Below are 13534 nucleotides of genomic sequence, written 5' to 3'. Positions count from 1 at the left end.
CGCCCGGTGAACAGGTCAGGGTTCCTTAGCCACAGGCAGAACAGTTGAAACTGGAGCAGCAGCACGGCCAGGTGGACTGGGGACAGCAAGGAGTCATCATGCCAGGTAGTCCTGAGGCATGGTCCTAGGGCTCACGTCCTCAGAGAGAGAGAAAGAAAGAGAGAATTAGAGAGAGCATACTTAAGTTCACACAGGACACCGGATAAGACAGGAGAAATCCTCCAGGTATAACAGACTGACCTTAGCCCCCCGACACATAAACTACTGCAGCATAAATACTGGAGGCTGAGACAGGAGGGGTCAGGAGACACTGTGGCCCCATCCAACGATACCCCCGGACTGGGCCAAACAGGCAGGATATAACCCCACCCACTTTGCCAAAGCACAGCCCCCACACCACTAGAGGGATACCTTCAACCACCAACTTTCCATCCTGAGACAAGGCCGAGTATAGCCCACAAAGATCTCCGCCACGGCACAACCCAAGGGGGGGGCGCCAACCCAGACAGGAAGACCACTTTAGCGACTGTAGGCCGAGTAGGTAGTTGCTGGTTGTTAGCTGGTCACTGTGTTTTACCTCTGTGCCTCGCCGTGTCAGAACAGAGCTGATTAAATATTAATATCTTACAAAGTCAGGCTGCTGTATTAATTCAGCTAAAGAGCAATGAATGCCCAGCTGAGTAGAGGACCTCTGATCAAGGTTTTTAACAGAGAGAGTGGAGATGATTGGCGTGTAGGTGGGAGGAGTGTGTGTGTGTGTGTGTGTGTGTGTGTGTGTGTGTGTGTGTGTGTGTGTGTGTGTGTGTGTGTGTTGTGTGTGTGTGTGTGTGTGTGTGTGTGTGTGTGTGTGTGTGTGTGTGTGTGTGTGTGTGTGTGTGTGTGTGTGTGTGTGTGTGGGTGGGTGGGTGTGGGTGTTTGTGCGTGCGTGCGTGTGAGTGAGTGTATTTTGCTTGTCTGTGTGTGTTACGACGTGAGTGTGTTACGACGTGAGTGTGTTACGACGTATGTGTGTTACAATGTATGTGTGTAACGATGGGTGTGTGTGCCTTACGCAATGTGTGTTCCTGCTTTAGGTAACCACCTTCAAAAAGTTGTGTGAGATGAAAGTCATGAAGGAGGAGTCACGGAGTAACTATGATCTCAGTCCAAAATACTGTCGATAAGCCTGTCAATATACCTTACACAGTCTGCAACACTGCACTAGGCCTACCTGTGAGCACTTACTGATAAGGAGACAGAGAGAGGGAGAGACATATAGAGAGGTAAAGAGAGAAAGGTACAGAGAGTGAAAGAGAGGGGTACAGAGACAGAGAGAGGTAAAGAGAGAGAGGTAAAGAAAGAGAGAGCGAGAGAGAGAGGGGTAAAGAGGGAGGGGGTAAAGAGGGAGGGAGGTAAAGAGGGAGAGAGAGAAATCCAATGAGGTCCCTGAGGTTCCAACACTGCTCAACACTGACCTTCAGAAGGAGACAAGAGGAAACCTTCCTGAAGACAACTTTCATCTCCAGTTTAATGATACCATCAGCTGGCAGGGAATTACCAAGAGGGTCTGACTTCCTTGGCTTCCAGACTGTTCTGCATTCTAAGCTACTGGTACACCGTTGCCAATAATGCAACAAATTGGCTAAAGCAGAAACATACTAGCAACCCGGCTCGTTTCCCAACCTTGGGTCTTGTACATTATGCCAACTATGTTATTGACTATGAGTAATAATCCCTCTATTGTACTGTATAAACCTCAATGGATGTAGTGCCTTTCTTCTGTGGTTTATTTAGCCTGTTGGTTGTCACTACAGTCAGTGATGCATTGAGGAGATAAACTGCATCCTCCAAGATGCGTCAGTGCCTCCACAGATTGAAGCAGAACATACTATATATATATTTTTTTATTTAACCTTTATTTAACCCCCCCCCCCCCCGACACACACACAGCTCCTCATCTCCCATCTTCTGATGGTTAAATGGGATTTTAGGAAGAGACTCCATTTTGGTTCCTGAAACGCAAAACAAAAAACACATTTTAAAGTAGACACATTTAAAACCTGCTCACGTGAGACCCAGCCATTCACTGAGAACCCAGATGAAGTGATAGAGCCCGGCCAAGAGAAGAAAGGAATGAGAAGCCAGCTTCTCTAAGGCAATTCCTACCTAAACCCAAAGTCACCAAACAGAACCTGAATAGAACAAAACCTGGCAACACTTACACTGCTGAAACACGCACAGAAAAATAAGCACCAAAATGGCACTCAATATGCATTATATAGGGAATATGGTGCCATTTTGGACACCAACATTATTCCTTATATGGGCCCTGGTCTAAAGTAGTGCATTATATAGGGAACAGGGTGTCATTTAAGACACAGTCTCAGTCTATCCCCCACCAGGACCCTCGAACATTGAAAAAATATCATGTAAAATAAAAAAGAAATGACTTTTTTTTAATATGAAATAATCTCACAGCAGGCACAATATATTGATCTGGGGGGTTGCTATGGCGGGTTGCTGGGTGCGTTGCCAGCCAGTGGCAGTCTAAAATGTATAATTGATGGAGCAGCGTTTGACACTGTGTGTAATGTTATCTAGAATGTAGTCCTATTGGGCCCTCTCTGGCTGGGAACGGGGGAGGAGTGGAGAGGGGATGGAGGGTGGGGGGAGGGAGAAGGGTAGTATGTAATCTAGGATACAATGGTATACTTTCTTAATTGTATTTTTGTTTAATTTAACCTTTATTTAACTAGGCAAGTCAGTTAACCTCTAGAGGACCCCTTCCCGCTCTGATCCCGCTAACGGGATTTATTGACAAGATACCATGGCGGGAAATTCAAAACTGCAAGGATCTAATAATTTCAATTTCTCAAACAATCAACTATTTTTCACCATTTGAAAGATAAACATCTCCTAAATCCAACCACATTGTCCGATTTCAAAGAGGCTTTACGGCGAAAGCATGAAGTTAGGTTATGTTAGGAGAGTACATTGAAAATAGCTGTGTGTAATGTTTTGTCAATTCAAAGACAGGCGTCACCAAAAGCAGAAAACCAGCTAAAATTATGCACTAACCTTTGACAATCTTCATCAGATGACACTCCTAGGACATTATGTTATACAATACATGCATTTTTTTGTTCCATCAAGTTCATATTTATATCCAAAAACAGCATTTTACAGTGGCGGTGAAATTCAAAATAAAATTTCCCTCAAATGCTTCCGGTGAATCAGCGTTACAATTTACAAAATTACTATTCGAAAACATTGGTAAATTATAATATTGTCATTCAAAGAATTATAGATTAACATCTCGTAAATGCTACCGCATTGCCAGATTTCAAAATAACTTTACTGGGAAATCACACTTTGCAATAAACGGGGTGCTATGCTAAGAACAATAGGCTAGGCTATACAGGTTAGCACCATCTTGGAACCATCTAATATCAATAATACTATTGTAAATATTCCCTTACTTTGATTATCTTCATCAGAAGGCACTTCCAGGGATCCCAGGTCCACAACAAATGTGGTTTCTTTCGACAAAGTTCATAATTTATGTCCAAATAACTCCAAGTTGTTCCATGTTGTTAGCGCGTTCAGTAGGCTCCTCAAAATGTAGGGCGGGGGAGGGAAAAGTCACCACGAAAAGTTAAAAAATATATATATTTACGTTCGTTCAAACATGTCAAACGTTGTTTAGCATCAATCTTTAGGGCCATTTTTAACGTGAAAGATCAGTAATATTTCAACCCGACCTCTCCTGTGTCTTGAAAAACGTTTAGAAAAATGTCTCGCCTCACATGAACGCGCATGTGTGCGCAATAATGAAGTGACGACATCCCAGGGACGTCAACTTCCCTTCCTTGTCATCCGGTCTCTGTTCATCATAGACGCTTCAAACAACTTTATAAAGATCGTTGACATCTAGTGGAAGCCGTAGGAAGTGCAAAATGAATCCTTTGTCACTATGTGATCTATTAGCAATGACTCGAAAATAGTACAGCCACAAAATTCTCATTTCCTGCTTGTATTTTTCTCAGGTTTTTGCCTGCCATATGAGTTTTGTTATACTTACAGACACCATTCAAACAGTTTTAGAAAATTCAGAGTGTTTTCTATCCAAATCTGTTAATAATATGCATATCCTAGCTTCTGAGTTGGTGTAGGAGGCAGTTAAAAATGAGCACATATTTTTTTCAAAATTCTCAATACTGCCCCCTAGCCCCAACATTAAGAACAAATTCTTTTTTTACAATGACGGCCTACCCCGGCCAAACCCTGCCCTAACCCGGACGACGCTGGGCCAATTGTGCACCACCCTATGGGTCTCCTGATCACGGCCGGTTATGATACAGCCCGGGATCGGACCAGGGTCTGTAGTGACGCCTCTAGCACTGAGATGCAGAGCCTCAGAACGCTGCTCCACTCGGTTTCACTGGAAGGAACGCTGTGTGTGTATGTTTATGTTCATGTTTGAGTGTGTGTGTGTGTGTGTGTTGTGTGTGTGTGTGTGTGTGTGTGTGTGTGTGTGTGTGTGTGTGTGTGTGTGTGTGTGTGTGTGTGTGTGTGTGTGTGTTATCTGACTGTTTCATTGACTGACTGTGTTGTCTCTCTATCTCTCTCTCGCTGTCACTCTCTCCCTCCCTCCACTGATAGGTCGACAGACGTGCCCACCTGAGAAGTTTGACTGTGGGGGGTCAACCAGCAAGTGTGTCTCGTTGTCATGGAGATGTGACGGCGAAAGGGACTGCGAGAACGGAGCGGACGAGGACCAGTGTTCCGCAGGTAAGACTGAAGCGGGCGGGGGGAATACAGAAGAGGGAGAGAAATACAGAGAGAGAGGGAAATACAGAGAGAGAGAGAGAAATACAGAGAGATAAATACAGAGAGAGAGAGAAATACAGAGAGAGAGAGAAATACAGAGAGAGAGAGAAATACAGAGAGAGAGAGAAATACAGAGAGAGAGAGAGAAATACAGAGAGAGAGAGAAATGCAGAGAGAGAGAGAAATACAGAGAGAGAGAGAGAAATACAGAGAGAGAAATACAGAGAGAGAGAAATACAGAGAGAGAGAGAGAAATACAGAGAGAGAGAGAAATACAGAGAGAGAGAGAGAATTACAGAGAGAGAGAGAGAGAAATACAGAGAGAGAGAGAGAAATACAGAGAGAGAGAGAGAAATACAGAGAGAGAGAGAGAGAGAAATACAGAGAGAGGAGAAATACAGAGAGAGAGAGAGAAATACAGAGAGAGAGAAATACAGAGAGAGAGAGAAATACAGAGAGAGAGAAATACAGAGAGAGAGAAATACAGAGAGAGAAATAGAATAATGGTTAGATCCTCTGTTGAGAGAAAAACAAAGACAAACTAAATGTAATGAAAGCGTGAGTGAAGAGAATATAGGTATCTGTTCCTCATGATCATTTGTTTCGGCTTGTGGAGAGAAGAAACATAGTTTAAGGAGCTGAAGGTGTTGGTACAAATAGCAGGTGTGGTATTTTTAGCTCTGAGTCCCAGCTGCCAGTGTTGTTGGTGTGTGTTGATGTGTAGAACATTCAGACTTCAGAGTTGTTTCCTCCACTGACGTTTCCTTTATCAATTGTTCCTGGCACTGGGTGAGACTGTTGTTTCCTCCCTGATGCTGGGTGAGACTGTCGTTTCCTCCCTGACGCTGTGTGAGACTGTCGTTTCCTCCCTGACGCTGTGTGAGACTGTCGTTTCCTCCCTGACGCTGTGTGAGACTGTCGTTTCCTCCCTGACGCTGTGTGAGACTGTCGTTTCCTCCCTGACGCTGTGTGAGACTGTCGTTTCCTCCCTGACGCTGTGTGAGACTGTCGTTTCCTCCGTGACGCTGGGTGAGACTGTCGTTTCCTTGATCAATTCTCCCTGACGCTGTGTGAGACTGTCGTTTCCTCCCTGACGCTGTGTGAGACTGTTGTTTCCTCCCTGACACTGGGTGAGACTGTCGTTTCCTTGATCAAGTGGAAAAGCAGGTTTCTACAGCAGCTCATAAGTAGGGTAGATTTGTCTCTGTGAATGGCTGAGATTGAAATGTCATCTGTCTGTCTGTCTGTCTGTCTGTCTGTCTGTCTGTCTGTCTGTCTGTCTGTCTGTCTGTCTGTCTGTCTGTCTGTCTGTCTGTCTGTCTGTCTGTCTGTCTGTCTGTCTGTCTGTATTGAGAAGGCTGTCAAGGTGTTGCTCACACGCATTATATGTCACACACACACACACACACACACTCACGTCCACACGGCAGGCCTGAGAGAAATCGTCCACCTTGCGTTTCTCCACCCAATACGAGAGCCATAAAAGCAGCATTGATTTCCCCCTGCTTAGACATGTGACCTATAGAGATATTGATCTCCCTGCGTCTCCCGTTTAGAGGATATTATGTATCATACATATAACCTTTACCAGATCTAACAGCTTCCTGCCAGGCCATTAGGGAAAACAAAAGGGCCTCTCAGAAAACAGGTTTTTACTGAACACACACACACACACACACACACACACACACACACACACACACACACACACACACACACACACACACACACACACACACACACACACACACCACACACACACACACCAGAGGAGGCTGCTGGGATATTCTATAGGAGAATGGGCTCATTGTAATAGCTGGAATGGAATAAATGGAACGTCAAACATGGTTTCCATGTGTTTGATGTGTTTGACTCTGTTCCATTTATTCCATTCCAACCATTACAATGAGCCAGTATAGCTCCTCCCACCAGTCTCATCTGACACACACACACACACACACACACACACACACACACACACACACACACACACACACACACACACACACACACACACACACACACACACACACACAGGTTTTCTGTGTTATCTGAGGTCAAACCTAAAATAGACCAACACACACTGAGACTGTCTGAAGCTGGAGGGGCGATGATCTTCACTTCGCCCTCTATCTCTCTCCCCTTTCTCCCCTCTATCTCCTCTATCCCCTCTATCTCTCTCCCCTTTCTCCCCTCTATCTCCTCTATCCCCTCTATCTCTCTCCCCTTTCTCCCCTCTATCTCCTCTATCCCCTCTATCTCTCTCCCCTCTCTCCACTCTCTCCTTCTCTTCCTCTATCCCCTCTATCTCCTCTATCTCTCTCCCCTTCTCCCCTCTATCTCCTCTATCCCCTCTATCTCTCTCCCCTCCTCCACTCTCTCCCTCTCTTCCCTCTATCCCCTCTCTCCCCTCTATCTCTCTCCCTCTATCCCCTCTCTCCCCTCTATCTCTCTCCCCTCTATCCCCTCTATCTCTCTCCCCTCTCTTCCCTCTATCCCCTCTCTTCCCTCTATCCCCTCTATCTCTCTCCCCTCTCTTCCCTCTATCCCCTCTCTCCCCTCTATCTCTCTCCCCTCTATCCCCTCTATCTCTCTCCCCTCTATCCCCTCTATCTCTCTCCCCTCTCTTCCCTCTATCCCCTCTATCCCCTCTATCTCTCTCCCCTTTCTCCCCTCTATCTCCTCTATCCCCTCTATCTCTCTCCCCTCTCTCCCCTCTCTTCCCTCTATCCCCTCTCTCCACTCTATCTCTCTCCCCTCTATCTCTCTCCCCTCTATCTCTCTCCCCTCTATCCCCTCTATCTCTCTACCCTCTCTCCCCTCTATCCCCTCTCTCCTCTCTATCTCTCTCCCCTCTATCCCCTCTCTCCTCTCTATCTCTCTCCCCTCTATATCTCTCCCCTCTATCTCTCTCTCCTCTATCCCCTTTCTCCCCTCTCTCCCCTCTCTTCCTCCTATCCCCTCTATCTGTCTCCCCTCTATTTCTCTCCCCTTTCTCCCCTCTATCTCCTCTATCCCCTCTATCTCTCTCCCCTCTCTCCCCTCTCTTCCCTCTCTTCCCTCTATCCCCTCTCTCCCCTCTATCTCTCTCCCCTCTATCTCTCTCCCCTCTATCTCTCTCCCCTCTATCTCTCTCCCCTCTATCCCCTCTATCTCTCTACCCTCTCTACCCTCTCTCCCCTCTCTCCCCTCTATATCTCTCCCCTCTATCTCTCTCCCCTCTATCCCCTCTCTCCCCTCTCTCCTCTCTATCCCCTCTCTCTCCTCTATCCCCTTCTCCCCTCTCTCCCCTCTCTTCCTCCTATCACCTCTATCTGTCTCCCCTCTATCTCTATCCCCTCTATCCCCTCTCTCCCCTCTATCCCCTCTCTCCCCTCTATCTCTCTCCCCTCTCTCCTCTCTCTCCCCTCTATCCCCTCTATCCCCTCTCTCCCCTCTCTTCCCTCTATCCCCTCTATCTCTCTCCCCTCTATCCCCTCTATCTCTCTCCCCTCTATCTCTCTCCCCTCTATCCCCTCTCTCCCCTCTCTTCCCTCTATCCCCTCTATCTCTCTCCCCTCTCTCCCCTCTCTTCCCTCTATCCCCTCTCTCCCCTCTCTCCCGTCTATCTCTCTCCCCTCTCTCCCCTCTCTCCCCTCTAACTCTCTCCCCTCTCTCCCCTCTCTCCACTCTATCCCCTCTCTCCCCCCTCTCTCCTCTCTATCCCCTCTCTCCCCTCTATCCCCTCTCTCCCCTCTATCCCCTCTCTCCCCTCTCTTCCCTCTCTCCCCTCTATCTCTCTCCGCTCTCTCCTCTCTATCCCCTCTCTTCCCTCTATCCCCTCTCTCCCCTCTCTCCCCTCTATCTCTCTCCCCTCTATCCCCTCTATCTCTCTCCCCTCTATCCCTTCTATCTCTCTCCCCTCTATCCCCTCTATCCCTTCTATCTCTCTCCCCTCTATCCCCTCTCTCCCCTCTATCCCCTATATCTCTCTCCCCTCTATCCCCTCTCTCCTCTCTATCTCTCTCCCCTCTATCCCCTCTCTCCTCTCTATCTCTCTCCCCTCTATCTCTCTCCCCTCTCTCCCCTCTATCTCTCTCCCCTCTATCCCCTCTCTCCCCTCTCTTCCCTCTATCCCCTCTCTCCCCTCTATCTCTCTTCCCTCTATCCCCTCTATCTCTCTCCCCTCTATCCCTTCTATCTCTCTCCCCTCTATCCCCTCTATCCCTTCTATCTCTCTCCCCTCTATCCCCTATATCTCTCTCCCCTCTATCCCCTCTCTCCTCTCTATCTCTCTCCCCTCTATCCCCTCTCTCCTCTCTATCTCTCTCCCCTCTATCTCTCTCCCCTCTCTCCCCTCTATCTCTCTCCCCTCTATCCCCTCTCTCCCCTCTATCCCCTCTCTCCCCTCTATCCCCTTTATCTCTCTCCCCTCTATCTCTCTCCCCTCTCTCCCCTCTCTCCCCTCTATCTCTCTCCCCTCTATCCCCTCTATCTCTCTCCCCTCTATCCCCTCTCTCCCCTCTATCCCCTCTATCCCCTCTCTGCCCTCTACCCCCTCTCTCTGTCCCTCCACACATGCAGAGAGATGGCTGAAGAACAGATACGTGTGGTCTCTAGTCACAGCAGGGTATGACATCACAGACCAGGCAGAGGAATTTCATCCTGTGTTACTATAGTGATTGTGTCCAATATCTCTCAGCTAGTTGACTCTAGTTTACCCTGAGTTAGCCATACTGTTTAGTCCTAGTGTTTAGTCCTAGTGTTTGGTCCTAGTGTTCGTCCTAATGTTTTGTTCTAGTGTTAGTCCTAGTGTTAGTCCTAGTGTTAGTCTTAGTGTTTAGTCCTAATGTTAGTCCTAATGTTTAGTCCTAGTGTTATTCCTAATGTTTAGTCCTAGTGTTTAGTCCTAATGTTAGTCCTAGTGTTAGTCTTAATGTTAGTTTTAATGTTTAGTCCTAGTGTTAAGTCCTAGTGTTAGTCCTAATGTTAGTCCTAATGTTTAGTTCTAGTGTTAGTCTTATTGTTAGTCCTAGTGTTAGTCCTAATGTTAGTCCTAATGTTTAGTTCTAGTGTTAGTCCTAGTGTTAGTCCTAGTGTTAGTCCTAGTGTTAAGTCCTAGTGTTAGTCCTAGTGTTTAGTTCTAGTGTTAGTCCTAGTGTTAGTCCTAGTGTTAAGTCCTAGTGTTAGTCCTAGTGTTTAGTCTTAGTGTTTAGTCCTAGTGTTAGTCTAGTGTTAGGTCTTAGTGTTTAGTCCTAGTGTTCAGTCTTAGTGTTTAGTCCTAGTGTTTAGTCCTAATGTTAGTCCTAATGTTTAGTCCTAGTGTTAGGTCTTAGTGTTAGTCCTAATGTTTAGTTCTAGTGTTAGTCTTAGTGTTAGTCCTAGTGTTAGTCCTAGTGTTAAGTCCTAGTGTTTAGTCTTAGTGTTTAGTCTTAGTGTTAGTCTAGTGTTAGGTCTTAGTGTTTAGTCATAGTGTTCAGTCTTAGTGTTTAGTCCTAGTGTTTAGTCCTAATGTTAGTCCTAATGTTTAGTCCTAGTGTTAGGTCTTAGTGTTAGTCCTAATGTTTAGTTCTAGTGTTAGTCTTAGTGTTAGTCCTAGTGTTAGTCCTAGTGTTAAGTCCTAGTGTTAGTCCTAGTGTTAGTCCTAGTGTTAGTCCTAGTGTTAGTCCTAGTGTTTAGTTCTAGTGTTAGTCCTAGTGTTAGTCCTAGTGTTTAGTCCTAGTGTTTAGTCTTAGTGTTTAGTCCTAGTGTTAGTCTTAGTGTTAGGTCTTAGTGTTTAGTCCTAGTGTTCAGTCTTAGTGTTCAGTCCTAGTGTTTAGTCCTAATGTTAGTCCTAATGTTTAGTCCTAGTGTTAGTCTTAGTGTTAGGTCTTAGTGTTTAGTCCTAGTGTTCAGTCTTAGTGTTTAGTCCTAGTGTTTAGTCCTAATGTTAGTCCTAATGTTTAGTCCTAGTGTTAGTCTTAGTGTTAGGTCTTAGTGTTTAGTCCTAGTGTTCAGTCTTAGTGTTTAGTCCTAGTGTTTAGTCCTAATGTTAGTCGTAATGTTTAGTCCTGGTGTTAGTCCTAGTGTTAAGTCCTAGTGTTAGTCCTAGTGTTAAGTCCTAGTGTTAAGTCCTAGTGTTAAGTCCTAGTCTTAAGTCCTAGTGTTAGTCCTAGTGTTAGTCCTAGTGTTAGTCCTAGTGTTTAGTCTTAGTGTTTAGTCCTAGTGTTTAGTCCTAATGTTAGTCCTAATGTTTAGTCCTAGTGTTAGTCTTAATGTTAGTCTTAATGTTTAGTCCTAGTGTTAGTCTTCATGTTTAGTCCTAGTGTTAGTCTTCATGTTTAGTCCTAGTGTTAGTCCTATTGTTTAGTCCTAGTGTTTAGCCTTCATTCCCTCAGAGAGAGAGAGAGAGAGAGAGAGTAGTAGCATACACGTTGGGGCAGCAGGTAGCCTGGTGGTTAGAGCGTTGGACTAGTAACCGAAAGGTTGCAAGATGGAATGTCTGAGCTGACAAGGTAAAAATCTGTTGTTCTGTCCCTGAACAAGGCAGTTAAATCACTGTTCTTAGGCTGTTATTGAAAATAAGAATGTGTTCTAAACTGACTTGCCTAGTTAAATAAATAAAAAATACAGCTATCAATGCTGTAGGCTAACCTTAGGATCAATCAATTCACTACTGATAGTGTGTTGCCAGTATTCAGCCATACTGTATCCCTATAGTCACACAGTAATCTGATCTCTGTATATCTCTCTCTATCGTTACATTTGGGAGTTTGTAGACGGGTAATGAAAGCTGTTGTTGATGTAGTCATGCAAGCCAATCGGCCGTGCGTCTCAGCCTGTATCACATCCTCTCACACCCTAATGGATGGAAATACAAAGGGAGCTCCTCTGTCTATCGTTATTCATCACATTGAAATGACACGGCTATCAAGGAAACTTGTCACATATCTCATTCCCTTTTCATTTCTATTGTATTGACACCGGGGGGCACTTATATTGGTTGCACGTTCCTTCTATCGTCTTTTTATCTATCACAACCATATACGAAGTGGAAAATAAGATTGGTTATTACATCTTAGAAATATTTCATGGAGGTTCTGATGATAATTGATTTCCTGCCTGATGTGGTATGTCTGTCTGTGATCCTGGCTCTCCAGCTGTAATAACCTGCAGAAATGGGTTTTTGATCTATGATTTAAGAGAGGGAGTATATGGGGCTGCATGCATATCACTGTGAACACTGTCAGACTCTGATGATCTGTATCCCAACTCCTTCAACTGGAAGGTGAATCATTCTGTGTTTCGTACAGAAAAACCCTGTTCCTCTAAATTTTGGAGGTACAGAATTGTTTAAGCTGTTATTTCAGATAGTAATTGTTAGGTATTGTTGGCACGTTAATACACCGCGGTATGCACACGTGGGCTTCCATTCCTCTTTCCTCTATAATGAAAACTGGATGTGTGCCAAATACAGGAGATTCAGCTAGCACACACACACACACACACACACACACACACACACACGCATCCCTGCCTCCACCCTTTAGCTCCTGCTCTAGTTCTCTCTTCTCCCCCTCCCTCCCCATCCCCCTACCTCCCCATCCCCCTACCCCCTCACACACCCCTCTCTCCTCCCTATTTCCCCCTCCCTGTGGAATAAGCTGCTAATTGAGCTTGTCCATATGTTGAATTATACATGGTCCAGGCTGGGAGGGTCTTTATTTGATTTTAAAAGCCCTCTGAAGAAAGTTTAGCAGCTTTTAATTTATGATAATGTGGAATCAGGTTCATTTAGGCACCCATGCTCTCCCAGGGCTCCTAGCTGGAGTTGGGATGGGAGGATGGGGATGGTGGTGCTGTTACTTCTGAATGAATGGAGAGATGAACGGGGGAGTAAAGGCAGTGGGGGGGAAAATAGGGAGAGAGGCTGTAGCTTTCATGTTGACCACGGAATTCACACATCAATAGGCTTGGTTTGTTGTGTGCCTGTGTGTTTTTGCATGGTCGTGTGTCATTTCTGTTCAAGCAGCAGAGTGTCTCTCTGTCCCCAGGTAATGAGTCAGGCTCTCTCAGGCTCAATAATAATGTCTAATTTGTTCATGTTGAACGACGATCACCACAGAAGTCAGGTTCAATTCAGCAGAGCTCCGCGGCCTGTCTGTCTCAGGGACTTAGAGTGCAACGATATGTTTCTCATTTATTTATACAGAAGATGATTTGACTGTCAGGCCGTAATGCAGCAGGCAGTGTGGTCCTGGGGGAGTTAGCTGTAATGTAGCAGGCAGTGTGGTCCTGGGGGAGTTAGCTGTAGTGTACAGGCAGTGTGGTCCTGAGGGAGTAGGCTGTAGTGTTCAGGCAGTGTGGTCCTGAGGGAGTAGGCTGTAGTGTACAGGCAGTGTGGTCCTGAGGGAGTAGGCTGTAGTGTACAGGCAGTGTGGTCCTGAGGGAGTAGGCTGTAGTGTACAGGCAGTGTGGTCCTGGGGGAGTTAGCTGTAATGTAGCAGGCAGTGTGGTCCTGGGGGAGTTAGCTGTAGTGTACAGGCAGTGTGGTCCTGAGGGAGTAGGCTGTAGTGTACAGGCAGTGTGGTCCTGAGGGAGTAGGCTGTAGTGTACAGGCAGTGTGGTCCTGAGCGAGTAGGCTGTAGTGTTCAGGCAGTGTGGTCCTGAGGGAGTTAGCTGTAGTGTACAGGCAGTGTGGTCCTGAGGGAGTAGGCTGTAGTGTACAGGCAGTGTGGTCCTGAGGGAGTAGGCTGTAGTGTACAGG

At 46.0% G+C, this 13534-nt stretch overlaps 1 protein-coding gene across 1 annotated transcript in view; it reads left to right on the top strand.

Annotated features, from left to right (window-relative positions):
• The window catches only part of LOC106560497 (low-density lipoprotein receptor-related protein 8), a 618846-nt gene that overhangs the window by 468713 nt on the left and 136599 nt on the right, over positions 1-13534 (top strand). The window contains exon 4 of the mRNA XM_082956606.1: positions 4642-4770. Within this exon, the coding sequence (XP_082812732.1) occupies positions 4642-4770 (129 nt within the window). The remainder of the gene's footprint in view (positions 1-4641; positions 4771-13534) is intronic.

Source organism: Salmo salar, chromosome 10, assembly GCF_965601325.2.
Source record: "Salmo salar chromosome 10, fSalSal1, whole genome shotgun sequence".
Classification (NCBI taxonomy): Eukaryota; Metazoa; Chordata; class Actinopteri; order Salmoniformes; family Salmonidae; genus Salmo; species Salmo salar.
This window is presented reverse-complemented; position numbering and strand designations above follow the sequence as displayed.